At 43.8% G+C, this 24,442-nt stretch overlaps 1 protein-coding gene and 1 pseudogene across 1 annotated transcript in view; one reads left to right on the top strand and one right to left on the bottom strand.

Moving 5' to 3' along the window:
* The window catches only part of Dcps (decapping enzyme, scavenger), a 47,999-nt gene that overhangs the window by 2,450 nt on the left and 21,107 nt on the right, over positions 1-24,442 (top strand). The window contains exon 2 of the mRNA XM_031345287.1: positions 1,662-1,836. Within this exon, the coding sequence (XP_031201147.1) occupies positions 1,662-1,836 (175 nt within the window). The remainder of the gene's footprint in view (positions 1-1,661; positions 1,837-24,442) is intronic.
* Positions 20,908-24,123, bottom strand: LOC116072521 (annotated as a pseudogene).

Below are 24,442 nucleotides of genomic sequence, written 5' to 3'. Positions count from 1 at the left end.
CTTCAGTATGTATCACTCGCTGAAGATCTTAGGCCTGAGAGATTTCTAGCTAGAAGTTAGTGGGGAGACTTGACTTCTAATCTCCATACTGATAGTGTTCATGTGATCTTGGATAAGTCACTTAATTTCTCTAGTGTGGATCTTACTTTGTCCTTTTTTCTAAAGTAGGGAGAGTTTGGCAGGGGTCTTATAAAATAGATGACAGCAGTGGTGGTTTGTATATGCTTGGCCCAGGGAGGGGCACTGTGTGGCCTTGTTGGAGTAGGTGTGTCACTGTAGGTGTGGGCTTTAAGACCCTCATCCCAGCTGCCTGGAAGCCAGTATTCTGTTACCAGCTTTCAGATGAAGATGTAGAACTCTCAGCTCCTCCTGCATCATGCTTGCCTGGATACTGCCATGTTCCTGCCTTGATGATAATAGACTGAACCTCTGAACCTGTAAGCCAGCATCAATTAAATGTTGTCCTTATAAGAGTTGTCTTGGGGCTGGTGAGATAGCTCAGGGGGTAAGAGCACCGACTGCTCTTCCAAAGGTCCTGAGTTCAAATTCCAGAAACCACATGGTGGCTCACAACCACCCATAATAAGGTCTGACACCCTCTTCTGGTACGTCTGAAGACAGCTACAGTATTCTTATTTATAATAATAAATAAGTCTTTGAGCCGGAGCTAGCAGGGACTGAGCTAGCAGGGTCTACCGGAATGAGCAAAGGTCCTAAAAGTCAATTCCTAACAACTACATGAAGGCTCACAACTATCTGTACAGCTACAGTGTGTACTCATATACATAAAATAAATAAATAAATCTTAAAAAAAGAGTTATCTTGGTCATGGTGTCTATTTACAGCAGTAAAACCCTAACTAAGACAACAGCTGAGAAACTTTTTTTCTTTTGTAAAGAAAGGTCTGAGAATTTCCACAAGGATTTGGATTAAGATGCCTTTTCTGGGAGAAGAAAAGTGAGTGTTGTACTTCTTCAGAAGGGAGCCCTCAAGAAAGCAAATGCAGGTGCTGTGGTTTAAGAGACCCTGGAATCACAAGTGCTGGGATTTTTTTCTTCTTCTTATCTTTAGTGTGTGTGTAGGCCAGAGTATAACCTCAGATTTGTTTCTGTCTTGTTTATTACTTGTTTGTGTTGCTTCTTGGTACATGGCCAACAGGTCCCAGGAGTCCACTTATCTTTGCCTTCCCAGTTCTGGGATTTTAAGTAACAACACCTCCTTTCTCCCCCTTGGGTTTTCCAGACAGGGTCTCTCACATACCTAGCTTTTTCATATGGGTTCTGTTAAATGAACACTTGGGTCTTCACACTTGCATGGAATGCATTTTATTTTATTTTGTTTTTTTTTTTAAAGAATTATTTATTTTATGTATATGAGTACACTGTTGCTGTTTTCAGACACACCGGAAGAGGGCATCAGATCCTATTACAGATGGTTGTGAGCCGCTATATGGTTGCTGGGTATTGAACTCTGGAAGAACCAGCAGTGCTCTTAATCATTTAGCCATCTCTCCAGCCCAGAATGCATTTTATTAACAAAACTCTTTCCCTAGCCCCAAGGGCTGGGATTTCAGAGGCTTTAGAAGCTTCTACACGTGCTCTGCAGGCTTTTCTAGTGGCACCTGCCACCCTTGCTCCCACTGATGATATCTCTGCCTGCAGGTGAATGAGGACTCTGGGGATACTCATGGAGAAGATGCAGTTGTGATCCTGGAGAAGACACCATTTCAGGTAGAACATGTGGCGCAGCTCCTAACGGGGAACCCTGAGCTCAAGTTGCAATTCTCCAACGATATCTACAGCACTTATAACCTGTTTCCTCCAAGGCATCTGAGTGGTGAGCAAATGGTGGCTATAGTGGGGACAAGGGGGTGGTGGGATGTGGTGGATACAGATTTGAGAATTTTAGTATAGTGGCTCTAAGGGAAAGAGGCAGGGTGTTTACCTCCAGAGAACCTGGCAATCTCTCAAGACAGTTTTGGTTGTTGGAACTGAATGTGTATGTGCTACTGATATCTAGTATTTAAAGAATAGGCTTTCTGTGAAACATCTCACAATGTACAGGATGGGCTACCACAGCAGAGAACTGACATGGATGTTAAGGTTGAGAAGTCCTTCCTGGTCCAGTATATTTGGGGGAGTAAGCGTGATCTATGGGATGGAATAATAATGCTCACCTGTTAATGAGCATAACTGATAATTTCCAACACTTTAAAAACCTCTACTGTGATACTAACTCAGGATATAGCGTCTAATACATTCAATTCATAGAACAACACTATTGTGAGAAGAGTTTGCAGGTAAGGAAGCCGAGGTTTGGAAAGCTAAGTAACCAGTCAGAATCACACAGCAATAGGTGGCAGGAAAAGGAAGTACTTCAGTGGGCTGAGATCTCAGCACACTCTGACACCATATGCTGTGTCATGTGCTGGGTGTTGCACAGGGTGTTGCTCCCTGAAGAACCTGCTAGAAGAGACAAACAGTATGATCAAGCAGGATGAATTTGAGCAGGGCAGGAACATATGGCTAACACAAATTTGTTTTTGATTGAAAATATTTGTGTGGTTGTGTGTATGGGTGTGTACATGTATGTCTGTACACTAGGTGATTGCAGTGCCCATAGAGGCTGGAAGAGAGTGTTGGGTCCCCTGGGACTGGAGTTACAGAAACGTAAGAGCTGCTGTGGGAGCTAGGAATTGAACTTGAGTCTTCTGGAAGAGCAGCCATTGCTTAAATACTGAACCATCTCTTCTAGCCTTGAAAGCATTTTCTAATTTACCAAAAAGGTGATCATTCCATGCCTCAAGAAAGATATGATATGTCAAGATTTTGTAGGCAATGTATGAGGGAAATGGGTTGACCTTCATGGTTCTCAACCAGGAAATTCTAGAATGTTTTGGACAAGTGGTGATTTGTTCACATCCTTATGTGGCGTGTTGTAATTTGCCCCTCAGCACTTAAGAACAATTCAGCTTTCCAGATAGCGTGTCCCAATGTCATTTTACATAGTACTTTCTACAGCTCTATAACTGGGGGTTATTGTTGTTCTTTGAAAATACATGTGTTCTTGGAAATATATCACTTGATATAAGACAAGCAAACCTTTCAGAGCGGACAGCACAAGATCCTCCTTTTCTCTGAAAGATAGCCAGATTTTTCCGCTTAAGCTGATGGAAATGGACAGCTGTATTTATTTTCTTAAGTGTTGACCTTTACGAAAATGTATTCTTTGACACGGGGCGGCAGCAGCATGACAGAAGGCACTGTAGCCAGGCCTGGCTGACAGAAGCCACCAGACTACAGACCCAGGCCATTGCTTAGTCATTCCATTTCTCTCCTCCCAGCTCTTCCACTGACATCCCCATCCCTAGCCAGAGTCCACAAGGTTCTGTGCTGAGATCACCCCGGTGTGTTCACAAAGCCTTCCTCCCTGCCCCCGACCCCACCATAGTACTTCTGTGACACTGCGCAAGATGAGTATTGAAAGTGGCAGTTGGTGAGGGCTCCTCCCGACCCAGTCCCATGTGTCTCTATAACCCTTTCCCCACCATCACCCACACCTACCTGGGAGGCTGGGATGGGAGCCCTTCTTTCCCTGCCTCTCTATAGCACGTGTGCTGTGTTTTGTGGGCTTGCCTTCCCTATCTAGTACTGACCTAGAGATTTGGAAGTCACGGCACTTGGGTTCAGGGCCTGATCTGTGTTTCCCCCTTGTTGGATTATTTATCCTGTCCATGGGCGACTTTATAAATAGTAAGTTGGCACATTCTTTCTATAAAGAACCAAAGTAAATATTCTAGGCTTCGTGAGGCACAGATGGTTTCCTCCTCTTTGTTTTTCTTCCTGCACCCCTCTAATAATGAATTTATCGCTTCCAGCCTGCTAGGTAGGTGTTCACTCAGGTGGTGGGGTCAAATAGGGCCTGCTGGTTGTAGTTTCTCAGTCCATTTTCCGGGTTTTTTGCCATTCAGAATGTGGTCTGTGAGCACCACCTAGGTGTTTCTCAGGCACAGAATCCAGACCTTATTGCAGACTAAAGAACTCAGCCTATGTGCTAGCAGGACTTCCCTACAAGTCATGTGCACATTATAATTAGAAAGATTTTGGCCGTTAAAAGACACTGTTTGGGGGGGATGCCTGCCATTATTTCTTAATTCTTGGCCTTTCCAAAAACTTTCAGCTGGTATTGAAATAAACGTTTACTTGTGGTTTGCACTTGAAGTTCTCAGGTACTGCATGGGAGAAAATCAAGAATATATTTGTGCATTATTCACAAGCAGTCAGCACCTACTTAATAGTAGTTACTATGATTATTTTGGTGTGCTGGCCTCAGTGCTAAGTACCATCACTTCAGAGTCCAGTAAGATGCCATCTCTGATCTTAGGCATGTTTAGGGCAGTGGCAAGAGGGCTATGAGTTGTTGTGAAGAGACAGAGAGACAAATGCTATGGTTCCTTCTACCTGGGTGGACACTTTGGGTAAGAGTCCAGCTTTGGGCATAGGCCTGTTGTCCTAGCTCCTGGAAAGATGAAGCAAAAGGCTCAAAAGTGTGGGCCGTAGAGGGAGTTCAGGACCCGCCTGAACAATTTACTGCAACGCTGTCTGAAAATAAAAAATGAAAGAACACTAAGGTCGTGGCTTGACAGTAAAGAGCGATCCCACAAGTCTGAGGCCCTAGGTGCAGTTCCCTTTATTACATAAAGGGAGAAAAGCAACCAAGTCACGGGCAGCTGAGGAGAAGCTCTTCATGTGCTGGTGGTCTTCAGCAGCTTTTCCATCTCCCAGTGCCTGACAGCAGTGATAGCAAGCATGCAGGCATGCAGATGCAGTGCTCCAGTCCTTGTTCAGACCTCAGATATTGAGACCCCTTCTCTCAAAGAGTGTTAGAGTTCTTGTGTAAGTCAGTATTCCATAGCATTTGATAACAGCCAGTGTTGTAGCTTTTGTCTTAGGGTGTCTGATAGTGTTGGTTTTAATGAGTTCAGGGTTTCCAGGAGCGCTTCTAGTGATCCGAGCCTGTAGTTTCTCTTATCTGACTCCTTTGTTAATCTTTTATCCCTTTTCACCTCTGCCCCTTCTTGTCTTCTCTCTACTAAAAAAAAAAAAAAAATTATTTTGTATATATGTGTTGTGTGTTTGCTTGCTTGTGTGTCTGGCTTGGAGGCCAGAAGAGGGCAACAGATTCCTTGGAACTGGAGTTTACAGATAGTTGTAGGGATCATGTGGGAGCTGGGAACAAACCCCAGTCGTCTAGAGGAGCAGCCAGTGTTGTTAGCCACTGAGTCATCTCTCCAGCCCCTTTCTCTCTTCTCTCTCTCACCCTCCCTTGCCCTTTGCACTCTTGAACTGTCTGGCTGCTTCTTCCGGTCTCAGGCAGCCATCTGCCACCCTGGCCACTGTGCTGTGTCTGTTGCTTCTCTCTCTGTGTTGCCATCTCTGCTCCATTAACAAACGTAGAGGACATTTGTTGGGAATAATTGGGCAGAAGAATGTCTCCCAGCCTATCTGCTTATATAGCCAAAGAGGGGGTGGTGCTTTCATCATGCAAATGAATGTTTGTATCCCCCATGAATCATGACATTGTTCCTTCAGTACCAGTCACAGCAGTTCTCCTGCAAGCCCATCAGGATAATTGTTCCTTTTCTAGCCTGAATAGACCTGGTTATAGGATTTCACAGCCCACTGAGAGTTGTGACACAAAAACTCTGATGCAAACAGAGTTCTTTGAAACAGTTGTGGCTGGATCTGCACCTTCAAGAGCTGGCTCTCAGTTTACTTGAGTGAACGGAATTCCTGCTCACAGCCAGAGAGGGAATTGGAAAAAAAAAAATCAAAGCATACCTCACATGCAAATGAAGGTTTGTGCTTGTGCCAATCACAAGTATTCCTTTTGCTAGGTTATTAGAATAAGTGTGGGTAAAGGATTGCTGAGTCCTCTAGGACAGCAATGTTATAGAAAAAAAAAATCCAGTTATAAACTGTTTCAAAGAGCCAAAGCTAGCTGAGGCTGCCCATCAGGGACCTAGACAATTAGCTGTAATTGTTGTATAGTTTCTTCACGTCATCCCTGGGACATTTAAAATGGTCAGGGTTGCCTGGCTATTTGACTGACAGCCCCTTTGGTTAAGGCAGCTGGGAATCCAGCAACTCACAGCTATGGAGTCAGGTTGCCCATTACCCAGTGGCTTGGCTTATTTACAGAAAAATGAACATCAGATGTAATGTTTACTATAAGGACTTGTCAAAATTATTATTAGCATTGACATCGATTTTAACATATTTCAGTAGTACAAGGAGAATAACTGAAGTATCCATAGATTCCTTTTTCTTTGGGACAGGCATTCCATAGCCACAAGGTGTCAGTGTTACCAAAGTATTCCAACTATTAGCTCTCCAGCTCCAGGCATTCTAGTCAGGGCCTACCTTGATCCTTGTGACCCCCCCACCCCAACCCCATGCTTCTCTGTTCTCAGCTACCAAATTACAGCTCACTATGGCCTATCCCATGTGCCTTAAAGTGAAGTTCCTATAACCTTAGTCCTCTGTGCCCAATACACAGTTGTATCTTTAAAGGTTTTTTTGCTGATATCTGGCTCTTCTCAGACTTTTCCCCCATAGTATCAATTTGATTAGGAGAGCCCCTCCCTTCTTTCTGAGCTGGCTGCTGTCCTGGTCTCAGCATAAATCATGTTTGATGAATTTCTTCCATGACTGGTTGATGTTTTCCTCTTATTCAAATCTCAGAGTATGCAGTCTCCTCTCTCATTTTTTTTCCCCTCCAGATTCTCAGCTCACCAAAGGAAGTAGCCTAAAGAGTCCCTCATGGTTCCTTATGCCAGTGACACCATGGAGGGAGCATGGGCTTGGGAACTAGGCTTACTTAGGTCCTATCCCAGTGTTAACAGTCCCTAATGGCATCGTTCCTCTGTACCAGTCACAGTAGCCCCTCTGCCTCCATCAGGGTAAATGTTCCTTTTCTAGCCTGAATAAGATATCCCAGCCTACTGAGGGTAAGGAGTAAATGTGGGTTCAGGCAGACTAGGAGTGGAGTCCTGGCTCTGACATTGGCCATTGGAAAGGCCCAGGGCATTCTTGTTCACTTAACACTTGAAGTTCTGCTCTGTCCAGATGCTCTAGTAGGTGAGTCCAAACAACATGTGTCCGTTGTCTTTGGGTTTTGAGGGGAAGACAGACAGCAAACAGTGAGCAGTGTCTCAGTGGCCCTGGGCAGAGAGCTGCCCGGACTGTGGCACCAAGGGAGCTCTGCAAGTGGACGTCATACACAAGTAGAGAGAGACCTGATGGCTGAGAAGGAGCCAGCTCAAGAAAGGTAGGGGGAGGATGTTGTAGGCTCTGTGAACGGCAAGTCATCTGCAGAAGAAAGAGGAACAGAAAAGAGGTTGTTATGTTGGAAGTGCAGGTGAGAACAGTATCTAAATCACAGGCACAGGAAGTGGGTGAAGTGCCTTTGTTAACCTGGGCTAGTACCTGAATACATTTCAACGGGACCATTAAGAAATAGATAAAAAGGAAGTATTTTACAACAGTTTTTTTTTAAAGATTTATTTATTTATTATATGTAAGTACATTGTATCTATTTTCAGACACAACAGAAGAGGGCATCGGATCTCATTATGAATGGTTGTGAGCCACCATGTGGTTGCTGGGATTTGAACTCAGGACCTTCAGAAGAACAGTCAGTGCTCTTAACCACTGAGCCATCTCTCCATCCCCTTTACAACACTTTTTAGTCTCTGTCCTCAGTGAGAGGTACATTTTATTTTATGGTTTCATACATACAAATAAATGTACATGAATATAAGCAGACTAGAAGTTTCACAAAACAATATGGCTTGATGATAGAATCACAGTATTTATTTCAAGTCTTGTTTCCTTGAAATACTGGGTTAACCTCCTAAAGTAATGTTATGGGTTCCAACCCACTGAGATGAGTAAGGTGTACAAAGTTCTTGATATAACAGCAGGCATATGGTACAGATCAAAGAGTGTCACTATCATGACTGTAACAGTAAGTTATCCCTTACTGTTTTTACAGCTTTCCCGGTATCTGATTCTTGACAGATCACATAGGAAATGTGGCTAGCCCTGACCATGGTAGGTGGTAGCCATGAAGAGCCTGTGGGCCGGTCTGTTGGCATCTCACATGGTTGGTTTTCATGTGTCATCCTTGTAGGGCAGAGCCTGTGTTGTCTCCTTCTATGCCATGGCTCCCTATTAATGGAGTCTTTCTTTGAGGTCTATGTTTCCTCTCACTCAGAAAAGAAGGGAGAGATAGTGGTGAGAGGTGTGGCTCAGAAATACAGGCTACCTTCTAAAAGGCCAATTGTTTACCTGTTATAAAGCAGGGTGTGGAATCTCAGGTTTACTGGAGGAAACAGAAGTCTATGTGTGAGAGGCCTGGACAGGGAGCAAAGGATGAGATCTTGGGAATCACTCTTTTGGTTGCCTAAAACACTCAGTACTTTAACCACAGGGCAGGATTTTCTACTTTGTACTCTTTACAGAGACAAAACTCAAACTCTGGGGAAAAGAGGAAGGATTTGTTCGGGAGGAGCATTTTAAAAGATTAGCTATTCACAGAAGAGTTTCCCTGGAAGAGCTGTTTGTGATAGAAAAGACTAGACTTAGTCAAGTAGCAGTAGAGAAGATCAATAGCCAGCTATAGTCTCAAAGTGGACTACCTCTCTCTGGCAATGGAAGTGAACTACAGCTGCCTGTGTTCATGGAAGCTAAGTCATAGTCATCAGGTGAGGGCAAGAAGGCAAGAAGTCCACATGATGTGATTCTGAAGAACAGAATCTGAACAGTATGGTGCTTAGGTATGCATGCATCTGAAACAATGCTGAGAGGACAGCAAAGACACGCACCCTGAAAGCAAAATGGTGGGGCAGAGCCAGAAAACTCAGGTAGCATTCTGTCTCCCTTAACCATGTGTTCTATGGTTCTATGTTATAGATATCCTTTTTATTTTAGTCCCTACGTGGTACATGCTACACACACACACACACACACACACACACACACACACAGAGAGAGAGAGAGAGAGAGAGAGAGAGAGAGAGACAGACAGAGAGAGAGAGACAGAGAGAGAGAGACAGAGAGAGAGAGAGAGAGACTTGTTTTTTATGGGTACGAATATGTTTCTTAGGTCTCCTAGTTAATAGTTAAGAAAAACTGGCCTTCTTTAGATGGATTAAAATATTTTCCCACACATTTGAATGGCTCGTCCTCATTCTTGCTTTTTTTTTAGTTACTGGTTGTTGAAAGTGAAAGTGTTGAATTTCAGCCTTCTAGATTTTGGGTATTATCAGGCTTTCATTTCTGCATGACTCCTTTTCTCTGGGTCAGGGGAGTGACCAGGCTAGATTATTTTTTCTCCTGTGGATAAGAGGGCCCTATGCTGTTTTGGAAGGTACCCCAAGATGATGCCAGACCTGATAGAACGTAGCAGCATGGCAGATCCTGAGTACCAGGGTCTGTTGGTGCCTCTCCAGCACAAACTGGCACAAGCCTCTGAACCCATCCGCTGTGAGGTCCTCGGCAGCCCTCCCACTGCAGCTGAGCCAAGGGACAAGTTACATGAACAGTGGCCAGCAAGGAATGACTTGCCAGACAAGTCTCAGCCAAAACACTAACAGCATGCCATGATCATCTAACATGAGAAATACTGTAGGCTTACCGCCATCCAACCAGAAAAAGTCACTCAATTGTGGAGACTTAGTTTCTCTGAATGACAAGTCGGGAATCAGAATGCTGGCTTGCCCACCTAAGAAGGTTTCTTTACCATATGAGATCATGGAATCTTAAGTTGAATAGAGATAAAATAAAATGTCAGGCTTTATTAGTAAATAGCTCTTAACTTAAACTGTTCAGCAGAATTGTGGAAACTGTTCAGCGGAAAGTCTCTGTGGGAGGGTTGGGCATTTGTCTGAGTCGGATGTGCAGTTACCTGATCAGATCATCAGATAGTACGAGAGGCTTATGATGGGCATGACCAGACTCCTACTGTTGTGCCCCCTTCCCACCTCACTTCTCAGAAACAACCATACCATAACCAGTGTTAAGGAGATCCTGTCTGAAAAAGAAAGGAAGGATAGAAGAAAGGAGGGAAAGGAGAAAGAATCAACTCCTTTGCCTTTCTTCTTCATTCCCTGCACTCCCAGTTTTTATTTATCTGCTTTGGAAGGCTCAGTGTCTTTAAACGTAGCCTGGTTTTTGTTTTCTGTTTTTGTTGTTGTTTATTGCAAATCAGGCGAAAGTATGAGTGTGTTCAGCTTTCCCAACTGTCTCTTCTGCCTTCTACTGCCTCTTTATCTCCATCACTATCTTTTTAACTGTCAGTATGTTTTGTTACATTGTCTTTTGTAGTTCTTGTAGCACCAGGGATTGAACCTGGGGCGGTAAGCATGCTAGGCAAGTGCTCTGCCACTAACCTGTATCTCCAGGCAGGATAGGTAATCTTTCACACTTTGTCTCAATGCTGGTTCTAAGTTGAAAAGTCACTGATATAGGGTCCTCTTATCCACAGGAGATGAAATATGTCAAAGCCAATTTGGCATATTAGTAGTATTTGCTGTATACTGAAGCAGAATGCTAGTGTTGTACCTTCTTGTCTACCTTCATAGTGAATATCACCATGCTGTATAGAGTGCTTGTGACTCCAAGTTAATGATTCTCATTTCCTAGGTCCCAGTAGTTCCTCTGAATCATACTGCTTTTTAGTCAGTAACATTTAGTCAGTAAGCAGTGGGTTTTTATCAGCTTTTACTTTTTTTCATGGTGTTTCTGGTTGCCTCTCTTCATTATGTTTGAGAGAATACAGGGCTTTCCTCCCTGCTCTTGAAGTGACTCACACATTGGTTTCAGTTTGGTAACTCATTACATGGCATTCACTACCTCTCCATTTGCAGGAAGCCCTTTCCTACTCCTCCCATCTGGACTCCCCATGTTTCAGGCGTGCTATGTAGCTCTCAACCAGAGATTTCTTTTCACAATTCCCTAGGTTGGACTGTGTCTTCTAAACTCAATATCTTTTTCTTTCTTGCTTTCCTTTCTTGATTAGCTGAAGCAATTATAAAATAATTCCTCAGAAAGAATGTGTGGGAGGTAAATCCTGAAACCTTTTTTGTTGTTGTTGTTGCTTTTGGTTGATTTGTCTACTTGGATTAATTTTCCCTTCAAACATTAAAAACATTGATCTGTTGACTTCAAGCCATCTGTGTCACTGTTAAGATATCTGACGCCAGAGCTAGAGAGATTGCTCAGACATTCAAGGCTAAGCTCCTTACTGAGAAGACAACATAGCCAATACCAGCCTGATTCTTACTGATGTGAAAGTACCTTAGAGTGGGTTATTTCTTTTTGTTACCTTCATTAGGTATATACAATATATTCTATTGCTCTTTAATTCTGAAGAGTTTTGTTTTGTTTTTGTTCTGTGTCTACATTGAACTTTCTTATTGCTCTGAGTAATCTGAGGCCATTTAGTTTAAAGTCTTCCTTCGTTCTGCTCTACACATTTTTCCTCCCTACTTCTTTGATGATTTCTCTTCACCCGTTTCTTTTCGCTTGACCCCACCCTCCCCCAGCGTTATACTGAAACTCAGGTCCTTGCGTTGAACAGACTTCCAAGAGCTTTTTAGCTGCCTTACCTTCTCCATATCTTTTCTTACTATACTTTGATACCTAGTCTTCTCTTTGTCTTCCAGGTGTTCGAGTCAGATATTACTTTGGCATTGATATTTTAAATTCTCTTCCTCCTGGTTCTCCAGTTTCATCCTCACAGTGTCTTGCTCTTGCTTTAGGAAAGCTAAGTTGTGTTGGGTTTCTCTGACACACTAATTAGAGTTGTTGTTTTTAAATTATCTCCTGACCCTGAAACTATTTCATTCCTCTGGGATCTGGTTCCCTTGTTTATCTTGGTCATTCTTCTTCAGGCTTCTGTTTTCCCTCAGTGTCTGGTAATGCACAGGAGTTCATTCATACTTAAAAATGAAGCATTGGGTGCATATTCTTGGGTGCAGATGTTTGGGCTGCTAGCACAGTGGTTGATCTCTTTCTACAGTAGGCCTCTGGCATGAATAGGAATCTCCCGTGGTACTCTGTGGTTGGGAGAGGGGCTTATTGGCTGCCAGACTAGGCTTCAGTGGCACAGTGTGACTGGCAACAGTTTGACTGGTACTGTTAGCTCATGCTCCCAACTGAAGAACAATATGAACTGGAGACGCTATCGGGCCTAGAAAACTTTAGGTGTTTCGTAGCTGGCTCTTTAAACAAGTTTGCCCACTTCTTCTCTGGTCCATTGGTTTATTCTTTTGGAGGCCAGCCCTCCTGTTTTCACCTGGCATTAGCTACTTCCCCTGGGATGTGGCAGCGATGGAGCCAATTAGTGCACTTATTCTGCAGACAGCCCTCAAGTTGACCTCAGTTTTAGCTTCATTTCCCTTCTTGTCCTCAGGAGCTGTTCCTCAGAACCCAGCTTCCCTCCTGGATTCATTGGGCAGGTCTGATGATCACCTCCATGTAGCCTACTGACTGTCTGTGTGGCAGTTTTCTCCTGCACTGTCTTGTACATTCACACTCTGCTTTTAGTTTCAAGGAATGAATTGGTCCCATTCCTCCTGAATCCCACCCTGTTCTTGGCATCCTTGTGGCTTTATTCATTTTACTGCCATTGCAGTGGACCTTTTTTGTTTATAAAGGCAGTGTCTCACTACATGAAGCCCTGGATGGCTTGGAACTCACAGATCCACCTGCCTCTGCCTCCTCAGTGCTGGGATTAAAGGTGTGTGCCACAACCCCTGGCCCATGTGGTGAGCTTTTTTAACGACCAGGGAGTCACCATTAAATAGGAGTTGAGTGTCTCTCACATATGTATATGTTTGGTGGCTGAGGGTCCTGTAGATATCTGTAGCGTAGAACACAGCAGATTACATCATCGAGAGCACACCAGAGAGAATCCAGACAGATGGAGATCTTAGCATCTCCCTAACTCCTATGCACACATTCCTGGGTGCTCCTGTACAGTGTGTGTGTGTGTGTGTGTATAGCTAGCATTTCCACTTCCTGATATCTGGCTCAGATACACACTCATGTGTATGAATAAAGAGATGGAAAATATTCAGTGCAACATCATTTTTGATAGACCAAAGTCAAAGGCACGCTGCAAAGGAAGCAACAGAGGCCTCAGACAGGTCTTTTTTTTTTTTTTAATTTGCACCCATCTTACTTGGTGAGTTAGCACCTAAAAACTGTCTATGTGTTCAAGTATCACAAGACTAGTCTTGAAGAACTCACAAGTGTAGCCCTACTCCTTTACTTCTTCTTATTTTTTTTTCTTTAAGACAGGGTCTCATTATATATCCCAAGCTGGCCTGGAATTGTAAGCCAAGCTTGTCTCAAACTCAGAGATCCACTCAGTTTCCAAGTGCTGGGATCAAAGGCTTACACCACCATACCCAGCCTGCCCTGTGTTTTTCAATACTAACATTAATCAGATGTTCTTCATCCCAGCCTTTCCTTTTATGAGTTTATCTTAATATGAGCATACACATATTCAGTTCTCTTGAAGTACAAGTGTTCACCTGAGCTCTCCAGGGTCCACATGGATCTCGTTCTTTTCTGTACTCCTGTGGAGTAGCCCATGATATGCATATACCACACTTTACTGACCTCACAAGGTCATTTAAGTTGTTTTCTTCTTGTTTTGGTCTACCACAAATGATGTTGCACTGAATATTTTCTATCCCTTTATTCATACACATAATACTCTGATACCCAACTCACATTCTTCTTTGTCTTCTTCTTCTTCTTCTTCTTCTTCTTCTTCTTCTTCTTCTTCTTCTTCTTCTTCTTCTTCTTCCTCTTCCTCTTCCTCTTCCTCTTCCTCTTCCTCTTCCTCTTCCTCTTCTTCTTCTTCTTCTTCTTCTTCTTCTTCTTCTTTTTTTGTTTTTGTTTTTTGTTTGTTTTTTGAGACAGGGTTTCTCTGTGTAGCCCTGGCTGTCCTAGAACTCACTCTATAGACCAGGCTGGCCTCAAACTCAGAAATCCACCTTCCTCTGCCTCCCAAGTGCTGGGATTAAAGACGTGCGCCACCACTGCCTGGCTCCAACTCACGTTCTTGACCCAGGACCTGTGCTCCTTCTCCTGATGGTTTGACTCACGTGTCTTCCACTGACAACAGCAGTGGCCTCTCTTCCCAGCACTCTCTTTAAAGGCTGGAGGAACCCTTTCATTCAGAGCACTTAGGAATGAGTAGATGGAGAGTAATAAGGAGTAGCCACCACAGCAAGAACCACGTGCTCTTCCCTGCCTTCCTCAGACAGGGACAAGGTCCCGAGACTCTGAACCACCTTACCCTGTGACAGTGGATGAAAACTGATTGTTCACAGCCAGTCCCATCACCACGCGTGATGGCGGCTGGTTCTGTGTTTATTCCTCACTTATACGTCTAAGTAGGTATTCCCAGCTTCTCTCTTGGGGATTTATGCTGTGCTTTGGCCTTCTTTCCCATATCACAGTGTCCAGGAGTGCTACATCAAGAACTGGCACCCAATATTCCTCTGAGTGAACCAAGCAAATACTTTGAATAGGAGAGCTGAAAGAAGTGCTGTATTCTGGAGTGTTTGGCTCTTGTGGTCTGTTATATTCACCTCCATAAATGGTTTCTTCCTACGTGTCAGCTCTAAGGCCAGGGCTGCCATTCAGCAGTTCTACAGTCTCACTATGAATCAGCTCTTTGACTTCTGAAGTGGAGCTTTTCAGAGAGTTCTTTGCCCCACTGCAGCATCCGCTGTCCTCCAAGGCTACATCCCAGCTACCAAATTTGCCTGGGGACCAGGAGACCTAGGGGTTTTGTTATCAGGTGCTGTCACATGCTCCCTTCAGAACGTAAGATGTGGAGAAGTTGGCTACAGTCTTGTTGACTGTCTTGCTAAAGTCAGCATCTGCCTCCCCTCTGTCTTCAGCAGCACTCCTGAGTTTTCACAGAGACAGGTAATTAACCGCTGAAGCTTGCCGCAGGATCAGACCTACCCTCAGCCACGTTAATCCTTCATGTGGAGGTCTGTTCAGCCTCTACTGAGTACTTCCATCGGGCCAAAGTGCAGGACAGTGACACCCCACCAAAGCTTGTGACCGACAGCCAGCCTCCACTCCACCCTCTGACTCTCCAGCCAGGGGACATCCACAGAGGAGCAATGTGAATGCAGATCCAGCAGGTGGTCCTTCTACCTGCCTCTCCTGAAGGCTTTCTGTAGGAGTCCTGTGACCCACTGCCTTGCTGGGTTGTGCGTTCCCTCACCTGGCCAGCTTTGGGAGGCTCTTGAAGTGGTAGGGATCACACTCCAATCATGTTCCCTGCTTTTGCTTCTTTGTCCTCCCAGGGCCGCATCTGGGTCAAATCAGTGGAAACTGGCTCATCAGAATGAAGGGAAAGCAAAAACCACAGACAGAGCCATTGAAATGACCTCATCCTGCTCCTGCTCCAGTCCGGAGCTTGGCTGGGGAAAGCTGCCTTGTTTGAACATGTGTGTAGGAAGGAGAGCAGACTGTCTGTGGTTTGTGTTTTCATGTTCATGTGCTGCAGCATTTTCCTGGGGATTTGGCTAAGCTAACCTTGGCAGTGAGTGGCAGCAGCTGCTCTTAACTTTCTTCTGGAGAGCCTTGCCTCCCACCTCCCGGGAGCAGTTGGATTTCTCTGTCCAGCTTGGGGACAGAGGGGCTTTACTTACTGCAGAAGGCCTTGCAGGAGATCCTCAGGTCTGCTAAAGTCAAGGTGGAACCATCCTGATCAGAGCCTTACTAGCCTGCTCATGTGAGCCACAGAGAGAAGGACTATATGGGTTGCTGTTCAGCTGGAGTGCATCAGTGTGACCATCCCACTGCTAGAACATTCTTGTGGATAATGAGCTGCTGCCAGAGCCCAAGGGCTGGGAACACAACCACTTGGCTCCTCTTCTAAACCTCTCTACCCCATGCTTCCCTCCGCATGAGCTCATACTAGTGATGGGGAGTGGGAGCGGGATGGGGAGCATGTGGCACAAATGTTAAGTCACTCTGTGAACAGTCAGCTAGAGCAGGGTCTCCTCCAGTTCTACTCTGCATATTCTAGGGCCTGATTTTCAGCCACAGCAGGCTACAGTCTGTGTACTGTATCCTAGCAAAGAGGGGAGTAGAGTTTGGATGTTCCACTTCCCGGGAAACATCATGGTGAGACAGGCATAGTGGTGGTCTTCTCTCTATACTTTGACACCAACCACCCCTAGTTTGCAGTCCAGTCACACTGGCATCTCATGTTTGATAGTTTTAGTGACAGCTGTCTGTGTTTAGCAGTAGGGTCGGGACTGTTATGTTTCTCCTCTCTGATAGAGCTGCCTTTGAAAACATGGTCATAGCACAGAAGAGTATGGCCCTATGGGATGAGGAAGACTGCATTACATAGAAAAGCCAGATCCCCTATATTCTGACCCCAGCCTCCACTTGAGAGTATGTGAGTGGCTCTGGGCAAATTGCTTAACCTCTCTAGGACTTGCATGTTTGAGACAGATAAACCTTGCTTGCCATGAACCTTGCTGTGCAGGCCAGGCCAGCCTTGAACTTGTAGTCCTGCTCCTACCTCCCAAGTGCTGGATTTTAGGCGCACACTACCACACTCTACATTGTCTTTTGTTATTACTATTTTTGTTGGTTGGTTGGTTGGTTGGTTGGTTTTTGGTTTATTTTGTTGTTGTTTTGAGGCTGGGTCTTACTGTGAAGCCCAGCTGGTTTTGAATTTGCAATTCTGTGGCTGTTTAAAAGGATGGCTTATTTTCCTGTTTCTGGTTTATTATTTTTCCTCCAGTGTATTTTTATATAGTGATGCATTCTTGTTTTGGAAAATTGCAATAATAAAAATGACTTTTAAAATTTTGATTCTATAAAAGTCCACTGCCAACAGGCATGTTCTCTCTCTATGCTGAAGTATATTTTTCAGACTCTTTGGTGCTATGCATATGCAGTTGTATGTGCACACACTTTAAGTGCTTTGTAGCATATTCCCTCTTTTTTAGACTGTATCGATCCTGGTTGGTTCTGTAGCTAGATTGTGGCCTAGCATACCAAAGCACCTGGATTCAACCTGTTAGGCACCTCTACTGGCATGTTAGCACACAACAAAGTTGCTGCCTCCAGTGTGACACATACCTGTGGTCCCAGCACTCAGGAGGCAGAGGTGGGCCATCTCTGAGATGGAGGTCAGCATGGTCTACAGAGCAAGTTCCAGGATAGCCAGGAGTATACAGAGAAACCCTTTTTCAAAACAACAAGCAAACAAAATTGCCTTATAGAACAAAGGAATGAACTAATCAAGTGTCAGTAAACAGCTTCAAAGAAAGATAAAGCATTGGGAGGAAGGCAAGACAGGCATATACGATTCTAGTTTCAAGGGGTAGTCAGAATGCTCAACCAAACATGGTGTGTCAAGTTGCAGTTAAGTCATGGCACCTCTCCATGTATTAAGGTAAATGAGTCAACCCAGTATGAGGAAAAGAGTACCAAAAGCAGGCAGACAACAGCTAGAAACCACCCCTGCTCCCACTGTTAGGAGTTCCACAAGAAGAGCAAGCTGTTCAACTGTAACATAGATGTAGAGGGCCTGGGTCAATCCCATGCAGGCTCCCTAGTTGTTGAATCAGTCTCTGTGAAGCCCTGTGAGCCCAAATTGGTTGATTTTGTGGGTTCTTGTGCTCTCCTTGACCCCATCTGTAGGAACAATCCTTCCTCTCTTCTTCCACAGGATCCCCTGAGCTCTGCCTAGTGTTAGGTGGTAGGCCTCTGCATCTGTTTCCATCAGTTTCTGGGTAAAGCCTCTCTGATGACAGTTTGGCTAAACACCCACCTATGAGTATAGCAGAATATCATTAGGAATCACTGTCTATTCTAGGACTCTGTGCTATCCAGCCTCTGGGTCCTACTCCTCCAGGCAGTGCCAGGGGTGGACTCCCTTTCTTAGCCTGGATCTCAAGCTGGACCAGTCATTGGCTGGCCACTCCCACAATTTCTACACTGCCTTTACCCCAGCACATCTTGTAGGTAGGAAAAATTGTAGGTCAATGGTTTTGTGGCTAGGCTGGTGTCCCAATCCCTTCCCTGGAAGTCTTGCCTGGTTATAGGAAATGGCCAGTTATAGGAAAATGGTTCTGTTTCCCTCATTCCCAGGAGTCTTAGCTAGGGTCACCCTCATAGATCACAGGGAGTTCCCCCTCCCCACCACCTTTCCCACCTAGTTCCCTCTCTCCATCCATCCTGGATGTCTATTTTATTTCACCTTCCCAGTGAGATTCAAGCGTCTCCCCTTGGCTCCCTTGTTATTTAGCTTCTTTGGGTCTATGGATTGTAGTATGGTTATCTGTATTTTATGGCTAATATCAACTTCTTAATGAGTACATACCATGTTTGTCTTTCTGGGTGTGGGTTACCTCACTCAAGATGATCTTTTCTAGTTCTATACATTTGCCTGTAAATTTAATGATGTCATTGTTTTTAACAGCTGAATAATACTCCATTGTATGAATGTACTATTTTCTTTATCCATTCTTTGTTTGAAGGACATCTGGGTTGTTTCCCATTTCTGGCTATTACAAATAAAGCTGCTGTAAACGTAGTTGAGCAAGTGTCCATGTAGTTTTGTGACCAGGAATGGTGTGGATGAGTCTTGAGATGGGTTGATTCTTCGTTTTCTGAGAAACCATCATACTGATTTCTAAATGTCTGTATAAGTTTGCATTCCCACCAGTAATGGAGGAATGTTTCTCTTGCTCCACATTTTTGCCAGCATGAGCTGTCACTTGTATTTTTGATCTAAGCCATTCTGGCAGGTGTAAGATGGAGTCTCAGAGTTGTTTTGATTTTTATTTCCCTGACAGCTAAGGATGTTGAACACTTCTTTAAGTGCTTCTTGGCCATTTAAGATTCCTCTGTTGAGAATTCTGCTTAGATCTATACCCCATTTTTAAATTGGATTATTTGGTTTGTTGATGCCTAGTTTCTTGGTTTCTTGCTTTCCTTATGTATATTGGGAATTAGCCCTCTGTTAGATGTGGGGTTGTGGGGTTACTGAAGATCTTTTCCCGTTTTGTAGGCTGCCATTTTTCCTATTGACAGTGTCCTTTGCCTTACAGAAGATTTCCTGTTTCATGAGGTCCCATTTATTAATTGTTGATCTCAGTGTCTGCACTATTGGTGTTCTGTTTAGGAAGTTGTCTCCTGTGCCAACATGTTTAAGTCTATTCCCTACTTTCTCTTTTATCAGGTTCAGTGTTTTATGGTTTAGGCCTCTGATCAATTTGGACTTAGGTTTTGTACAGGGGGATAGATATAAATCTATTTGTATTTTTCTACATGCTGACATCCAGCTAAACTAGAACGCTTTGTTGAAAATGCTTAATTTTTTTCCGTTGTATATTTTGGCTTCTTTTTCAAAAATCAAGTGTCTATAAGTGTGTGGACTCATGTCTGGGTCTTTGATTTGATTCCATTGATGAACCTGTGGTGGTTTGTATATGCTTGGCCCAGGAAGTGGAACTATTAGGAAGTGGAGCTTTCTTGGAGGAAGTGTGTCACTGTGTCTCCTAGCTGCCTCTGAGACAGTCTCTCCCAGCTGCAGTTGGATCAAGATGTAGAACTCTCAGCTCCTTCTCCAGCACCATATCTACCTGGTTGCTGCCATGCTTCCCACCATGATGATAATGAACTGAACCTCTGAAACTGTAAGCCAGCCCCAATTAAGTATTGTCTTTTATAAAAGTTGCCTCAGTCATGTCATGGTATCTCTTCACAGTCTTTGGTAAGATGGGAATTTTTACTATGTTCATTCTACTGATCCATGAGCATGGGAGATCTTTCCATCTTCTGATGTCTTCTCCAATTTCTTTCTTCTAAGACTTGGAGTTCTTGTTATATAGGTCTTTCACTTGTTTGGTTAGAGTTACATCAAGGTATTTTAAATTATTTGTGGCTATTGTGAAGGGTGCTGTTTCCCTGATTGCTTTCTCAGCCCTTTTATCATTTGTATATAGGAGGGCTACTGACTTTTGTTGTTGTTGTTGTTGTTAATTAGTATTCAGCTACTTCCCTGAAGGTGTTTATCAGCTATAGGGGTTCTCTAGAATTTTGGGGATTGCTTATGCATAGTATCATATCATCTGAAAATAGTGATAATTTTGACTTCTTCCTTTTCCAATTTATAGCCCCACGATCTCCTTTAGTTGTATTATTGCTCTAGCTAGATCTTCAATATGGTTGAATAGATATAGAGAGGGTGGACAGCCTTGTCTTTTTTGTTGTTGTTGTTGGTTTGTTTTTCAAGACAGGGTTTCTCTGTGTAGCCCTAGCTGTCCTGGAATTCACTCTGTAGACCAGGCTGGCCTCAAACTCAGAGATCCTCTTGCCTCTGCCTCCAAAGTGCTGGGATTAAAGGCGTGTGCCACCACTGCCCGGCTGACAGCCTTGTTTTATTCTAAATTTTAGTAGAATTTGCTTTAAGTTTCTTTTCATTTAATTTTATATTGGCTATTGAGTTGCTGAATATTGCCCTTATTTTGTTTATGTAAGTCCTTTGTATCCCTGATCTCTGCAAGATTTTTATTAAAGGTGTGTTGGATTTTGTCAAAGATTTTTCCAGCATTTAATGAGATGATCACGTGTTTTTTTTCTTTCAGTTTGTTTATATAGTAGATTACACTGATACTTTCATATGTTAAATCATCCCTCCATCTGTGAGATGAAGCCTACTTCATCAAGGTAGATGATCTTTTTGATGTGTTCTTGGATTCAATTTGCAAGTATTTTATTGAGTATTTTTATGTCAATTCTTCTTCTGTTTTTTCCCCCCTATGGAAAATGTTAGCATTTAATTAACCTCCAGCATGGCTTTTATGCCACCAGAACAGATACCCCCAGCACCCTCAATCTTTTCTTCAGCTCTTCTGCTGAAGAATTTGGCCTTCACGATGACAGGTTGCTTAGGGAGCTTTCCCTTGCCCAGAACTCTGTAGTAGCCTGATCAAGCAACATCAATGATGGGAGCAGCTCCAGTCTTGTTTTTTGCTGCATTGACCCATATCTGCTCGATGACCAGTATACACAATTTATCCAGGTTGACAGTTGGGCACAAGCTCTGGTTCCTCTTCAAGTTGTAATAATGCCTGATACCAACCTTCCCAAAGTAACCTGGATGATATTTGTCAAAGTTGATCCTGTGGGGATGCATGCCTCCAGCATTCCCAGGGCCTCCTGGGTGCTTGCGGCGCTTACTGATGCTGCTGTATGTGGCCCCAGAGTTTCCGAGTCTTCCTCAGTCTGATGGCATGGCCGTGGCAGAAAGGAAAGAGCGTGCCAGTTTCTTCTATTGTTCCTTTTTCAACTGAGATTTTCTCTTCCACTGCTTGTATAGTGTTGGTGATGCTTGCGTCTGCAGTTCCTGTTCACTTGGCTAGATTTTCCATCTCCAGGATTCCCTCAGTTTATGTTTTCTTTACTGCTTCTATTTCCATCTTCAGATGTTGAACAGTTTTATTCATTTCCTTCATCTGTTTGTATTTTCCTGGATCTTTTAAAGGGATTTATTCATTTCCTCTTTAAGGACCTCTATGATCTTCATAAGATTGTATTTAAAGTCATTATTTAAAGAGGAAGAAGGAAATGAATAAAGCTGTTCAAGATCTGAAGAATATGAGGGTGGGGCTGGGATGTAGGTGGTGTTGTTGGTGGTCCCTAGTTCTGGTATGGACTCTGCTAAAGCAGAAGTCTTCTGCTGAAGTTGTACGCAGGATCTTTAAAAACTTACAGGGTTTCTCTGTATAGCCCTGGCTGTCCTGGAACTCACCCTGTAGACCAGGCTGGCCTCAAACTCAGAAATCTGTCTGTCTCTGCCTCCCAAGTGCTTGGATTAAAGGCATGCGCCACCACTGCCCGGCTAAAAACTTTTTAAAGTTTAAATTTCAAAAGCAAATTTGGTGTGTGTGTGCGTGCGTGTGTGTGTGTGTGTGTGTGTGTGTGTGTGTGTGTGTGTGTGTGTGTGTGTCTTTGTCTGTGCACGTATATGCAGGTACTGGCAAAGGTCAGAGGCATCAGATCCCTTGAAGCTGGAGTTAGAGGTGGTTGTAGGGTTCCCAACATGGATGCAGGGAATCTAAATCTGGTCCCTACTAGAACAGTATATGTTCTTAACCACTGAGCTATCTCTCCAGATCCTCCAAATTTACTTTATTATTATCATAACTTTTTATTTATTTTGAGTGTAGGAAGGGTGCTGGTGTGCCACAGCACACATGTAGAAGTCCCAGTCCACTCTCTTCTTTGATCATGTGGATTCTGGGAATCAATCTCAGGTCATGAGATGTGGCAGCAAGCATCCTTGCCCTCTGAGCCATGGCTGTATCCCTCCATCCTAGAATTCTTTACCCAAATTCCAAAGTGTGACAACAGAATAAGGACACTTTGATATTCTCCAAGTTGCAGACTTATCTCCTTGTTTCAGCACTATAGAAGCAACTTGAGTTTGAGCTTTTGCCCAGTTATCCTTCTGTGTGGTCCCTGGGCCAGCAGGATCAGGCCACCTGGGAACTTGTTAGATGTACAGATTCCCTGGCTCTATCCCAGGCCTTACAAGTCAGGTGGCTTTGCTACACATAGAAACTGTGAGATTTTTTTTTGGCTGATTAGTGTTCCTTGTTTACATTCAACTTGCTGATGAAGATACCCAGGTTTATATATGGAAAAAGAAACATAAGCTAAGATGTCCCAATTTACAAGTTTGATGCCTCTGTACTTTTAACAGTAGTAACAGGAGGTGTTTTAATCCTTTTATTTGGGAAGCTGTTCAAAATATAATGTCTTCTTCCATTGACTAATAGAAATCAGCTTTAAAAACACTGAGTTGGTTTAGAGGTATAACTCAGTGATAGAGTTCTTGTCTGGCATGCCTGAGAGTCTGGGTTCATTCTCCAATATAGTGGAAGAATAACAGGAATAACTAGCAGATGTGGTACCACATGCCTGTAATCCTAATACTTGGATGAAAGAGGCAAGAGAATTGCTGCGAGACTGAGGCTAGCCTGGCCTTTGTCGCCAGGGCCGCATAGCAAGATTCTTTTCTCAGAATAAAATAATAAGAATAAGAATAAGAATAATAGTAACGACTTATTCTTATTTTAATGTTATATATGCCTCTGGCTCCATGTATTTTTCAAAACAGGGATAATTTTAATGTTAGATAAGCATCTATGTGATGTAAATTTTGATGCTAAAATTATTGTTTGTACCTGGCATGCTTGTGCATGCGTTTCATGCTAACCAGAGGCAGGTGGATCTCTGAGTTCAAGGCTAGCCTGTTCTATAAAGGGGGTTCCAGACCATCTAGAGCTATACAGTTAGATACTGTTTCCAAAACCAACAACAAAAGTTGTATTAATTTATGTTAATTAGACAAAATAATGGGCTTCTTTAGGACATTCTCACACATGTATATATTCTTTTGTTGTTAACTTTTTATTCTTTGTGAGTTTCACATCATGCACCCCAGTCCTGTATATCTTGCCATCCCTTCATATCCATCCTTCACCTTTAACAAGCCTTCCCAATAAAAATACACATACACAAACAAAACTCAAAAACCAAAGCATGGGAAACATCTCACTGTGGAAGCTGTAGTGTGTCACAGTATGTCCCACACTATATCTCTCTTCATTTGCAAAATATTCATTGCAATGAGTCTGGTTCAAGATCTCTAGCATTCGTGACGCTGTCAATATTGGATCCTCACTGGGACTCCTCCCAGTTATCCTGTTGTTTTCTGTATCCCACAGCTTTGGATCAGCGAGACTGTCCCTTTTATATATCCCAACTGATTGCAGATGATTTAGATTTGGGTGTGGGCCATCTCAGAGCCCTGGATCTGGGTCTCTGTAATAGCTGAGCTGGTTAGCCTTCTTAGTTTTCCTTTTTTGTACTACCAGGGCGAGTTCTCCAGCACAGCTCTGGTCAGGCCACCCAGTAGCACCATCAGTAGGAGTCAAGGTCAGCTCTCCTGCTCCCCTGTCCTCAGGGCCAGCTCACCTGCACCCATACCTCCAAGCCAGCTCCACTGTGTCTAGTCAAGGCAGAGGGCCCACTTCCCCAAGTGCAGCAGCCTTGGAAGGCTGGGCCAGCTCTCCCACTCTCAGATCCTTGGGGCTGGCTAACCTGTGTCTTCTCCATCAGGGCCATCTACAATGTGTTGTGCAGGCAAGGTGCAGGGCCCACTCTCCCGAGTGCTAAAGGACTAGCTCTCCAGTTCTCGTGTCCCCAAAGCCAGCTCTCCTGACTGCTGAAGGTGGTGAGGGAGCAAGGGGTAGGGCATCACCCCTGTATCCAAGCTACCTCATGACAGACAAGTGGTTGGGCCA

This window comes from Mastomys coucha, unplaced genomic scaffold (assembly GCF_008632895.1).
Source record: "Mastomys coucha isolate ucsf_1 unplaced genomic scaffold, UCSF_Mcou_1 pScaffold23, whole genome shotgun sequence".
Classification (NCBI taxonomy): domain Eukaryota; kingdom Metazoa; phylum Chordata; class Mammalia; order Rodentia; family Muridae; genus Mastomys; species Mastomys coucha.
The sequence above is the reverse complement of the archived record's forward strand: the minus strand, read 5'-3'. Positions and strand labels throughout refer to the sequence as shown.